Source organism: Cyprinus carpio, chromosome A13 (genome assembly GCF_018340385.1).
Source record: "Cyprinus carpio isolate SPL01 chromosome A13, ASM1834038v1, whole genome shotgun sequence".
Classification (NCBI taxonomy): domain Eukaryota; kingdom Metazoa; phylum Chordata; class Actinopteri; order Cypriniformes; family Cyprinidae; genus Cyprinus; species Cyprinus carpio.
Window position 1 is genome coordinate 5314921 of NC_056584.1, and position 13963 is coordinate 5328883.

Here is a 13963-nt window from a genome sequence, read left to right on the forward strand (position 1 = left end):
AGAGGTAAGCCAGGTTCAGGCACTGATCTAAAGTCAGTCGCAGTAGGGTAATCAGCCTCTTATTCAGTCTCATTACAGATCCCAGTGGAAGGGTGGAGTGTCTGTGTTTAAGGGGGATGCGTGTTGTTCCACACCTGCTGTTCACAGTCACACGGTAATAAGGAGGCCAGCCTGCAAACACTGACTTGAGCTTGGTGGACTGCGGCTGATGAGCCCGGGCTGATTCAGGAGTGATTATGTAGTTTACTGGACCACTAAACCTCTTTAAGCTTGTAATTACAGCCTATTTAAGGGGGGAACATTCAAAAGCAATTCAGCTGCGCCGTGCCGTGCCACGCCGACCGCAGCTGGAGGTGGGATGCCGGCATTCAACGGGGGAGTCTAATATCTGCTGGGATTGGGATTTTAGCACAGTCAGTCAGGTAGCATTATGGACTCATGCCACCTCGGCCAGCCCTGTTCGAGAGAGTGCCAGCCAACAGCTTTGGTTGACACACAAAATCAGAGTGGCTTGTGATTGTTTAAAGCTGATAAAAACCCAAATGATTGTTTTAGCTATTGTCAAGAGTACTGCGAGTGAAATGCAAAGCAGTGCTATTAATGCATGCTTCGGTACATAAGCTACTCCACCCTCCTGCCTCCCAGTAGCCAAAACTGGGTTTGTTGAAGGCGGGGGCCGAGTGGCAGGAGCAGGAACTCATGGTGCATTAAATGTTAAGCGAATCAGGTTACCATATTGCACCTTGACCAAAGAATCCTTTCCAATGCCTTTACTCTCAAGGAAATTATCCTTTAGCCAATTCCACTGAAATGTGATACTCAAAGGAAGCAATTTCGGAACCACAAAAATAATTCTAATAACCTGTGTGATATTATTATGTTATTATCACAATTACCCTTTTGCCCTGGCTGTTTTAATTAATGTTCAATGGAAGGCCTGAGGGGAGGAGAAACCTGGTCAGGGTTGAAAAGGAGTTAAAAGAAGTTAAAGGTATTTTTCAATTGCTCCCTTATGTCATTTCACTGTCTCAATAAAAGAAGGGCAGACTGAAGGAAGAACACAGAAACATATTTCTCCTCTCTCTTCTTCTTTTCGATCTTGTTTTTATCTTCTTCTCCTACCTCTTCTTTTCTTTTTCTTTTCCTCTTTTCTTTCTTTTTCTTTATTCTCTCTTTCTCTCTATCTTTCTTTCACTGAGCGGAAGACAGATCTTTCTCCATCATTGCACAGCTTATACAAATCAATGACTTAATCTGTCGTAACAAACAAGTGAGCAGCGCCTTCCCTCTGTCTGCTTCCTTTTCCACCACAGCTAAAACACTCTGCTGATAACAGAAAGAAGAATAAAAAGGCCCATGGACCAAAACTCTCATCCTCTTTCTTAGTGATCTCACTTTCTATTAACGTGTGAACCTAATCTGATGAAATGTGGTCATGTCTGGTTCAAGACACATTGCAGATTCCTCACACAGAAGGGAGTGATCCCTTGGCTGCACGCAGTAATTTCCATGGGGATGACATGGATCAGCAGGTGCTCTCAATGCAACTCCCATGCACCCATGCATCCCTTATTGCGACATGAAACACCCTGCACTCAGCGCGGCAGGAAAAGGTCAAGATCCACTATCAGAGCTAAATGGAGAGAATCCTATTCAATAGTTGAATATATGCCAGGTCCTGGATAAAGTTAAGGCAAATAAGACAAATCTAAGAGGTTTTAAGTGTCTGAGACCATTTCCCCTTTGTTCATCGCCTCGGGAAATCAATGACAACAAAGACAATGGCACTTTAAAAGGGTCTTGGATTCAGTGCACAGGACATGCTAGCTCCATTAAACAATTTATGCACTTACGCATGATGGTATAAAATAATTGAATTTATCTCCTCTCCAGTCCAGCACACTTAATGATACACTATAGACTATAAAATGCTTGCCCCTTTTTTTCCTGTTTCGGACCACTTTGCTTGAAAAATGGAATAGGGCAAATGCAGAATAAAGCAGTATCAGTCTAGGTGTGCCTGATGCTGATGCAGAAATGAGTAAATGTGTGTTTTAATTTGTGTGTACTTTTTTTCAGGCATTGCCAGACAATTATTATGTTGATGCTCTGTGACTCCTTCACAAAAGGAAAAAAGCCCCATCAAGAGGCCTGAGGGTAGTGCCTTTTCCTCCTGAAGAACTGTTTGTCCCAAGATGAAAAGCACAATAAGCTCTGAGCAGCACGCATGGCTGAGATTACAAGTAGGAGGAACTGAATTGATAAATTAGTTCAGCAAACGTGCAAACTGATTACCGCGTCTTTGCTGCCATATAATCCATCAGGCATACACTGGCGAGCACATGCACACAAACAGAGTGAGCCAAGAGTATCTGGGACAGACTGCTGGAGCTCTGCTCTGTGGGGGAATGCTCTGCAGTGGCTGTAAGTAAAAGGTATTGAGCTGCTGACTGTAGGCAGAAAGATCCGTGAGCACTGACGATTACAGCATAGCTAGGGTAATTCAGCAAAGCCTGGTCTGAATCAACACACATACTGCCATCTAAAAACACCAATGGACCTTTATCAGACCATAGCTAAACCCTGGGCAACTGGACACCTCTGATTAAGATGCATTACAGAACAGAGCATGTTGGACTGACACACAAACATTCAAACTGGCAATGCTGTGGAATGTAGATGTATATAGACATCCAAATATTGTTGTTTCCACTGACCTTATGTCAGCTCAGGTTGTATCCTCTGCCCTTCCCTGGTCTGACAGTTGTGGATCAAGCACCTACCGTAATCCCTGATTAACATCATCCCTAAATGCCCCATAAGTCCATCCCAATGACAAATGAACTAACACTACTATGGTCACCACAATGGGTGCTTAGTGGATATCAAAATGGAATGTACCAGACTTCAGGATATTTATACTGTATGTCCCTCAGTTACCTCAGTCAGAGCATTTTAGTGGGATTTACGTAGAAGCTAGAACTGAGAGATAGACAGCACATTAAGACAATGGCTGGTATGCAGAGAGAAGACCATTCAGGCCTAGCATGATCTCACACTAAACAGTTGCTAGCTGCTAACTCTTCACAAGTAGCTGATAATGAAATACAATACTGTTATAACATAGCAGGCCAGTGTATAAGTTTCTCTAACTGACAACATAACGAAACTGCCTAAGAGTGCATATTAACAAGCTGGACGAATGGAATTCAGTGAGGCCCACTTGTGTGCTTGTGGAAAATAGAGTATGTGAACGTTATCTTCTCCAATGACGTGGCTGCAAAAGTGGCTGGCCCTGTGGGTATTATAAAATTGTCAGGTTCTTGAGAGCAGTGAGGAGGACTGATGGGAGAGTAAGACTGAGCGACAGATCAGAGGTTACATGAAGTAAAACTTAACGGCCTTTCAGGGACATTACAGAGGAAAGGAGCCAGATCGCTGCGTAGGTACGCAAAACGAGAGAGTGGTGTCAATTAATACTTGGCTCTTTCTTTGTTCCAAAGCCTCATTCTAAAAGTGCACCTGATGTTGGAACGCCATGGTGGGCTTGGGTAGAAAAAGGTCTACTGATGTGGTGTTCATCAATCAAGGCACAGATGGCTTGTGAAAGGCAGTGTCAGCAGTGACAAAGCAGCATCCATCCAACTCTTCTTGCACCATGTGGATTTTACCAATTTGATCCATTCTGTCCATGACACACCAATGCCTTTTACGCTGTCACCCTCGAAGCCTTGCCAATGATGGATATACAGTTCTTTTCCACCCTCTCTTTTTCCCTCTCTGGAGGTGATGGGTGGGGGTGCAGGGGGTTGTCTATCCACAAAGACCAGCCCCAAAGAGTTGCCTGCCCCATATCCCAGGGGCCTGTCAGTGGGGTAATTGATGATGTTTTCATTACAAGATGTGCGAGCAGGGGGGCGCATCCTGCCTCAATGGGCAGCCACAGCCCTAAAATTGACTCAGCTGTCTCTTCTTTGACACCAACTTTTATAAAAAGCATCAAGTCATTGCTTCCAAGTGTCTCACACACACAAATAAACTTGTATCCTCTCTCTCAAACAAAAACACCATGGAGACCAAAACAGCTACAACAGCTGATGTAGAGTCCCAGTTGGCTGTAAGAAACATAGTAAAATGGCAAAGACACACAGTTCAGAAGAACATAAAGGATAGAGTGAGGCAAGAAATAAACCTTTTTTTTTTTTTTTAAATCCACAATGCTTGATCTTCACTGTTTGAAGAATTCCTTGAAGCTATTTCAATTTTGTGGCGCCTCCAGTACTCACTGCTACTTAGATGAAATTAAGAAATAACCAGCGACCTTAGGCTGCTAAATTCAATTTTCAAATATTAATCTGCACATACTTTCTGCTTGTTTAAAAAAAATGTGAACAAATGTAAAAACAATATACATTCCACGCACCAATTTCTTAGGAGTGACTGGCTTCAGTCATTTGATTTGTGTTGAGGTTTGGACTTGTGTGGAAAAGGTGACAGAAAACTTGAGAGTTTTTGAAAACTCTATACCAAAGAAAATGCGAAGTGCCATGCTGGGGTTGCCATGGGTGCGCTGACATCCTAGGGCTTTGGCAATAAACAACCACGGACTAATGGCATCTGAGGCCTGGTTGACCTCTGACCTCTAATGGCTGGGGTGGCTTTTTTGACAAGGCCATTCAGAGTGGGCTCTTGGCTAACTGTTACCATGCCTAAAGTTTGTTTACAAGGACGTCACTCTTCTTGACAAAGAAGAGTCAGCCGGGAGCCTCACTTGCAATAATGGCATCCATATTTTAAGGAGATACAAAATGGATGCTGTGATGTTATGTAGAAAGGCAATTTTGAGGGTATTTAAGTTTCTAGAGGACAGTACAAATGCTTGTTACCTTGACAAAACTTACTGCTGTATTGTCAAGTTTTTGAAAAATACCATGATGGTAATTCCATGGTATTCTTTGGGTGACATGTAAATACAATGACATATATCAATGAACCTGATAACATCACTGTTCCATTATAATTTTTGTATGTTTGACAAATCCATTTTAATGTGTTTACGATGTGTAGATTAAGTTATTTTTTTGTTGAGGTGATAACATGATAGGTTAGTATTACAACCAAAGGTGGTCAAGACAGCATATCATCTGGTCCGAACCCTTGTGATAAGGTCTGTCAGGGCACCCAGTTGCTATGGTGATATGAGTGGCAGGGTCTCACTGTTTGAACAATGTCAACACACAGCACTCCTTTTCACAGACAACTTTTAGGATGGTATCTACTGCTGAGTGTTATGAATTTCATAGTTTAAAAAAAAATGTGTCTCTATCTTTTGGTCATACTAATCTAAACACTCATATTTTACTATGCACCACACTTACACTACAAATATTCTACTGCCCTGGAGATTTTGATTAATTTGGGAGACATTTAACAGTAAATTAACTTAACTTAAAAAGTGAATGAAGAAAAGTACATGTAGGAAATTTCAATGCTTTGTGCCAAATGTATGCCTCCCCACCAGTTTTGTTTTTAAGTAAAACCGAGAAGTCCAGCCTCTTGAAAACCCCTCTGTGTTTTCCAAGCACTACTTTTTGAGGAGGTCATGTGCTGAACATCTGTAATTTTGCCCAGGAAATCATCAGCAGGCCAACTCAAACCCGACTCTCTCCCCCCGACTCCAACCTCCAACTATGGGGCAAAAAATTCAGCCCAACTCCCTGAAGAGGACACAGCCCGTTCCCCCTCCAGCTCAGGGCCCTCTGCACGATTCAGTCCATCGAGTGCAGAAATGAGTTATAGTATTCTTCACACCTGGTTCTGCTCAAGATGCAGCACAGCTGAGGTTTGGCAAAATGTGCTCCCAGCAAGTAAGAGAAAAACAAGAATGTTGCCTCCACCAGAATTGTTACGTGTTTGAAGAAGGTGCTAAATTGGAGCCTAATTGCATTAAAAGCGATTATGCCTTCCAGTTTCATTTTGAACACAAGCAGCACGTAAAATGGGCGATTGCATTTTGTGCTGTGGTTTGCTTTTTACGAGCTGTGATAGAGGCTCCCTCACTTTCTCTGGTTCTGTGTACAAACAGAATGAAGCCCAGAGCCCGGCGTTGCAGCCTAATATTCGGCTATTCCACAATACAGTAGGTCCTCACTGCGGCTGCATAGCAACAATCTGAAGCAAGGCTTTCATCTAATTACTCTATCACATAATTTTGCAAATTGCCCTTTCACTGGGGAGCTGAGTGCAAAAACATAAGCACAGCGGGATTTGGGGCAATGGCTTCCATTTATTACTCATTTCTCGTTAAATTAAACAAGAAAATACTGTTTGTGAGACAGAGAGTGAAAATCAGGAGGGAACCAGGAATAGTAAGGAGGGGGGCAAAGAGTCCAATTTCACGGCCACAGGAACAGGAAAGCTGCTTAGTGCACCCAACATTCCTCTCCAAGATGCCTGGCACAATCACACTATCTTTGCTCAGATTAAAAAAAAAAAAGTTTAGGGCCTCTTATTTTGTTTTTGCTGTTGTTGTTTTTTTACTTCACCACAAAGTTTATTGGAATGTGTTCACGCCAGCTTTACAGCATGCTAAAAGTGGCAAGTAATTAGCTAGCATCTCTCGCTCTCGTTCTCCATACTTTTCTCAGACCTGCAAACGCCGCTTCCACTTGCCCTACAAGCCAGCTAATAACCAGGGATTGAAAACAACTGATTAAAGTGCAGCTTCAGGGTGTTGCTACCCCATAAGCCTTCACCGTCTCCTCTGTTTCTCTCTCCGTTCTGCTTATTGTTTCCTATCCTCCTCTCTTCCACTGAATGGTTCGTCAGAATAATCTTGTACTGCCACCCACTACACAAATTTCCTTCTCAGCACGATGGCTTCACTGGTTGATTCATGTGACGTGCAAAGAGTGCATTCTTGCTGCAGTTGGGCCGTGAACTGCGAGACATATGTAATCTATATTTCTCCGAAGGCTATCATCACTGTGTGTTGTTTGTGCCGCTTGCTAATTGCCGCTGTCTTTATCTCCAAGGGCCAGACCTGAAGACTGTTCCTTTACACATCGATTCAGTGGAAAAGGGACATCAAAGGTTCAGCAACTACCTTTCCAACAATCCTGTGTTCTCACACTTTCCCCACTTGAGACTTTCCGACATCCTTTTAGTAAAGACTGCATTGTCCTTAAGTTCAGTCATCCGTGCCTCGCGTGCTGCATGTTGTTTTGATCTCCACACAAATGCTGAGCTGTCAGGGTGAAGCATTCGAAGCAGAGAGTGAAATTAGTCTAATTTCCCGAGTTTGCTGTAAGGAGCGCTGTGCAAACCTATTAACTGCAGAGACTAAAACTGTTTCCTTTTATGTTTCGATCTGACTCTCTGTCTCAGTATTAAAGCTAAATTCCTTTCTCTCACTTTCTGTCTGTCTCTCAATCTATCTCTATTTTTTCTCTCATGCTTCCTTCTCAGACAATTTAGTAGGAATTATGATGCCATGTTATTGGTTTCTCTATTTGTTTTTTTTCATCCCACGCACTGAGTTCTAAGGAATAATAATCCATTCATTCATAAACTGGAGATTTTTGGTGACATAAGCAACTGCGACAGTTGGCAATAAAGCAAAGTATTTCAACTTTATGTGAATGAGCATGGATGCAATTCAACAACTACCAATGGGAATACAAAATGCCTTGAATTCATCAGAACAAAAAATCTGCAGCCTGGTACAGTTGAATACTACAGTCAAGTAGGAACGTCTACGAGCAATCACTGTCAATATCTCTTTCCTGAAAAAGAGTCTTGTGCATTCACCGTCATGATAGTAGGTTGTTAGGGGTGCTAAGTGCTTGCTAGGGTGAAAAAAAATAAATCTTAGTGCGTAAATATAATAGCGTGTCTTTCCTTAACAAGCCACATGATTTAAGATATACAGAGCATGAACGGCAAGTTACGTTCCTAAGTTTAATACTTAAGGTTAGGGTTTAAGCAATAGTAAGAGTAGTATTCTTAAGCCTTAACTAAACCCTAACTATATGTTATATATGGTATTTTGGCATTTTTATAATAATAATTATAATGACATTTACTATTTATAAATTATTTTTTTACTTTAAAGCTGTCCTAAAAGGGAGGTTTTGTCAGATTTAGCAATCTTCCTTGTGACAACTTTGTCCCTACAGTATAGTTAAACACACTTGAGACAGAACAAGCCCTCAATGACACAATACTGTCCACCATATTGGTCAGCCAAGACAAACAGGAAACTAAACAGAACTTTCCTCATGTGGGTATTCCACATTGTTGTTTGTGTATATGTGTGTGTGTGTGTGTGTGTGTGTGTGTGTGTGTGTGTGTGTGTGTGTGTGTGTGTGTGTGTGTGTGTGCGTGCGTGCGTGCGTGCGCCTGTGTGAACTGGCAAATGGCTTTCTTTTCACACACCTTTCTCCTGGGGCCGCTAAAGGTGGTAGTTGGTGGGGGTTTGAGAGTATGTATGTGTGTTGGGGGCGTGCTTGAAGCAGGTGAAGTTCTGGGGTGCTCAGGCGTATTTCTGTGGCACAGATGTAGGAATGGAGGGGCAAAGGGGGAGTGAGCATGTGGGGGATTTTGGCACTGATCAAATGCACTCCCTTTTGACTGCAGAAACATTTCCTTTCAACACCTAAAAATACATGTTGCTGGGCCATAATAGCTACTTCAGTCATAAAGTGTAACACAAATGAATGGCTTAAGTAATATGTTTATTTAAAAAACAACAACAAAAAAAAAACCCTATGTGAACATTACACTGTCTTTAATTAAGAGACATTATTATTATGAGTTGTGTAGAGCCTGCATATCTTTGTATGTGAGAGAGAGAGGCTGGCAGAGGTGTGTTAAGCCTGTGAGAAGCGCAGATATATGGAGATAAGTGGTGTCTTGACAGCACTCCGATTACTTTGTGGTAAATGAAAAAGAGGAAGTGAAATCCATCAAAGCAAGAGGAAGAGCCAACCACATCAATGGCCCATGCTGCTCTATCACTTCTCTATGGCAGGTGTAGACAGCCACAGTAAGAGAACTAACCACCAGTCCCATTTATTTATTTATTTATTTAATTATTTATTTATTTATTTATTTACTTTTGGTTTGTTGTTTTTTTAATAAATGCCACTTGGTTTGATATTTTCTTATATAATTCAATGACATCCCTACATCTTTAAATGTCGCTTTAGTGCCCAAATATTTTTGGGGCCACTGGTGTATCATATCCCTATCTCCAGATACACATTTTACAGAGATTTCCTACAATTCTTCACAAATAACAGTAGAAAAGAATGGAAAACGACAGCTTAAGCCTGTATCACCAATCTCTGCTATCTTTATCTTAAGGCTGTTTTTTTTTTGTTGGCTTAAAACTTAAGAGAGTGTGTGGTTAAGGCTAGGAAAGATAAAGTAAATTGTGTGTGAGAGCAAGCATGTGCGTAGCATTAGCACTACATTTGACCATTTCAGTGGCTTTGAAGTACAGCATGCAGTATTGGCTGTAGAAGACCCAAAGAGAAGCAGAAAGAGGAAAGATCACTCTACTGGACTCACCGTCAAGTGCTGGAAGAGCCATGCCCTCATGATGTTGGTCGCCACTTTAGGGAAGATACCACGTTTTTTATTCCTCTTCTTCTCCTTGTCGGGGTCGTCATCATCTCCCGTGCTAGGTGACGCCACACTGTTGTCCAGCCCGTCACCTGTCACAAACACACAGGGAGTCAGTGGACAGTCAGTTCCTGGTCAGTAGCAGAAACACTCAAACAGGCCTTGCATTATTTTTTAAGTTTTCCAAAGACTTGATAACAGGGTAAGTAGATAACAGGCAACAATAGTGCTTCAGTATAGCTTTAAAAGTGTCACGTCTAAATGCATTCATTTTTAATACTTCTATAAATAACCCCCACACAAACACTCTGCGTGAGAGAGAGAGAGAGAGAGTACAATGGACTTGTAAGGTCGCATTTCCCCTCTGCCTTCCAACACAGTGAGTCACCAAAGAATTGAGAATGACAGAGAGATTTAGTCTTCATTATCCTAGGGAAATATTGATTGAAGCTCGCCCCGGTGTCTTTTTACCTCAGGTGGGGGAGTTACACGTTATGAAAAAGAGGAAGGAGGGGCATTGAATATGGCTGTCGCACAAAACGGCAGCTTTTCAATGAGCTCCATTTTAATAACAATGCTGCATGGGTGCTTGCAGCAACCTGTGGGTGCTCGATAAGGCTTTATAATGGGCAGTTCAACATACCAGAGCAGAGGAGATGGCTTACCTCACCTTTTCAGCTTCATGTTGCCAGTTTGCTTGCATATGCTGATTTTTTTCCCATTTCCAATTATTGTACGCATTCTCCCTCAGTGAGAGCCCAAACACGCCACTGAGAAGGCTTCTGATAATTGTTATTATGAACCCATGATTCAGATAATAAACCATAAAAGAAACACAAGCGAGCCAAACAACTGCACACTGGAAGGGTTTCAATAGCGGTGGCACAGGAATGGAGAGAGTAACTTATTGATTACGTATAAAGCACTTCCAAAAGCCCCAGTGCTATTCGTACAGAGAGATTATGTTGGGTTAACTCTTTCTCTCGCTGTAGCTTTCAGTCAGCGACATAAGGCACCTGTATCATTGATAATTAATGGAAATGTCTGCAGTAATCCGGTTGGAGATAATTTTTTTTTCCCCAGCTCCATGCATCAATAGAATAATCAAGGGTCTAAAAGAGTCTTTGCTCCCCATTACCTCAGGCAAAAGAATTCCTGAAAGCATGCCTTGCGGGCACCTGAATTATATACGCCATTAGGAGAGCGAAGGCTTTCTACATTCCATATAAAACACTCCACCAGCCCTCTCCGCCTAGGAGAGAAGCCCCAGAAAAGATGGAGACTTTTTAAGTGAAGACTTATGTAGATACAATGGCTTTGCCTTTTACACAAGGGCACTTTCCCCTCAGTCAGTCACTTACTGAGAAACTGACCAGAGCTGAATCGCCCTCCCCTCAACACACACAGACACAAGAAAAATTACTATAAGACGTCAAAGGCAAGTTTCGATTACATCATTTACTGATGCCAAAAAAACCCTAGCTTAGAGAGCAGTTTGTCTTCCGACTGTTTTTAGGCAAATAGAACTTCCCAGCTCCCATCTGGGAAGGCAGTGGCACCACTGGTTTGTAATCTAAGACACCATTTTCATTAGAAGCAAATGCTCCAAATCCGGTGTAAAGACTAGTTTGTGTTCAGTAAAGCCTAAAATAATAAACTCAGGGCTTGTCCCATGTGAGTTAGCAAAGCAGAAGCAAACACTGGATATCAGGTCAGACGGAGGAAGAAGGAAGGGGGGTATGACAAAAGAGTAAAAGAGGGCAGGGTGAGTGATGTCTGAGGTAACTCCGTTGCGTGTGTGCTCTCTTGAGCTTTTGTCTTCCGCCTCTTCTAGCCATTTTGAACTATTTTTCCTTAAAAACTGACCTCTAAAGATCTAGACCTTCAAGGCAAAACGGGGAGAGAAACGAAAGCTGTCGATTTTATTGGGATTTCCATTTTTGACACAATTTGATACTGATTAAACACGAGCTTGGGACTCATTTCACCTCTCTTTTAGCGTTGCGATGTCATTGTAAGCACATGGTAGTGTCTATACAGTTAAGTTTTTAGACAATACGCAATATTACATGGTCATTTACATGCTATGAAAAAGTTGACGTGATTTTAGTCGTTTTGCTATCTTCCACCATTTTGCTCATTTCAAAACCTCTCGCCAAAACCCTGCCCTCCAAAATCATGTCAGCAAAGCCAAACATGCAAAATGATTTACAAGAAGAGAGCTTTTCTGATTGGCTAGAAACTTGTCTCTCCCCTCACTGTTTTTTTTTTTTGCCGTTTACAGAGCCTAGGGCTGTCACAGAGATGTGAGTTTTCTCAGGACACCTATTTTAGTGTCTCAGGAAGCAGGATGTGCCTATCTCTGTCAATTTTATTGGTATTTCCATCTTGATGCAATCTGATACCGGTTCACCTAGTTCTGGTTTTTCTAGGGCTAATTTTGCATCTATTTTAGCACTGGAGTGAAGGCACAGGCATACGGCAGTGTCTATAAGGCACTGTTGTGTCAAAATGTCAGCCCGTTGCCGAGCTTCTGCACTCTTCCCGCGCCAAATAAAGACGAATGATGGCGGCGAGACTGAAAAGGTGGAAATAATCATAAAAATGATGCTAGTCCATAAACAAACTCACAGCCTCATTAGTCCAGCAGCAGGCTCCACTGGCAGATTTATGCGCCTTTTCGCTGATGCCATGAGGAAATGCCATGGGCGAACTTTGGCCAACTGCTAATGGGTTATGACAGCGTCTTAGCAACTACTGCAGGGAGGGGGTATGCTTGGTCCGGTTTGCCACTGACAGAGAGGAAAATGTCATCTCATCTGGTCATGTGTGGTGGAGTCTATGCAGCAATTAGAGAGCAGGCCAGTGACTGGAGCAGGCCAGAGGCTGAGGAGGATGCCCCGCGGCTAACCAGGGAGAGAATTTTTTATGACCCCCTCATACACGCGCACACACATCCATGTGTGAGATCAGCCTGTGACGCTCTAGCTGCCTGGCTACTGCTAGAATCAGGAAAGCTTCCCAACATGCCTTTGTCATCCAGCTCTTCTGATTGGCTCATCTGCTCCATCACGATACCTGTCTCCTGCTCTCACGATCTTTCGAGCCATCTCTCTCTCTCTCTCTCTCTCTCTCCTCCACAACTCTCTCTTACTTACTCAAGGCAGTTTCTGACATTATCAGAAAGATGTGGGCTAATCTGTTATGATCTGATTACTCAAAAAGGACACTACCTGTTCCTCTCGCCTAGTGCATCCAAAACTCCAAAGTGTCAGCCATTTTTCTGCTGCTTTACAAATTAGCAGAGTGGCACTTCTGATTCATCGAGCACATTTCCGTGTCACTATGTCAAACGATCATTTACATGCTACAAGAAAGATGACTTGAGATGACGTTTTTGAGATGGAAATCTATCACCTTTGCTGAACAGACCAGCTTAGACTGGTTGCTTAGGTCTAGATGGTGTTTAATATAGATAGTAGAATGGGCTGGTAAAGGTGAAGTACATAATATATCTGCCATTAGTGGCACCAAACTGGATTACAAAAACAACAGCACTGGATAAACCAACAGTGTGAGTTTGGGAGTGGGGCTACCTGTTTGTCCAATCAATGGAAAACAGGGGAAGGTTATTATTGCATTGTTGCAATTAAATAATAATAATTATTTATATAACAAAAGTAAAATTACAATGCTAATATTTATGGTTGTCTTTTTCTTCTCTTTCAAACGTTAAACCAAAGAGGTTTTATTTATTTATTTATTTTGTGGAAAACTGCAAAGAAACTTCTTGTTTGAAATGCTTCTTGTATGATTTATAATCCATTCTCATTACAAACTTGGGAAGATGACTGGCATGTTGCATTTTCAAATTCACGTCATATGCGACTCACAGCACTTGCAGTTAAGCAGTGAAGTTTGTGTGGAGCAGCATTTACTGTGAACTGTAAAAAGATCACAGTGCTGCGCTTCATTCTGAAACACACAGCGCATCAGATTCTATTTTGATATATTTACAACTCAGTCTTCGCGATTTGATAATTGTGCTAAACCATATCACATTCTCAGTCATTGTTAAAAATGAATTAAATTTTAAAAAAGTTACCGGAAAACTGGCAAGTAGTACTGTTCTCATATTCTATTAAACATTGATTTTTACTTGCATTTGGTGCTTGGCGGGTGCTAATTTTAGGCCCTGGTTATAAGTCAGGCTGTCATAGTTTATGCAGTACAGCTTCTTACCCAATTTTAAGAAGTGTTTTGACTAAATTTTATTGGCCATGGTCTGATGGATGGGGCCAAGCTGTGGAAACAGATTGGCTTTACACCACATTTG

General features: G+C 41.9%; 1 protein-coding gene across 2 annotated transcripts in view; it reads right to left on the reverse strand.

The window, feature by feature from the left end:
- The window catches only part of LOC109098127 (homeobox protein Meis1), a 63653-nt gene that overhangs the window by 23416 nt on the left and 26274 nt on the right, over nt 1-13963 (reverse strand). For both annotated transcript variants that reach the window (XM_042768442.1, XM_042768443.1), the window contains exon 8: nt 9574-9719. In XM_042768442.1, coding sequence (XP_042624376.1) covers nt 9574-9719 — 146 coding nt within the window. The remainder of the gene's footprint in view (nt 1-9573; nt 9720-13963) is intronic.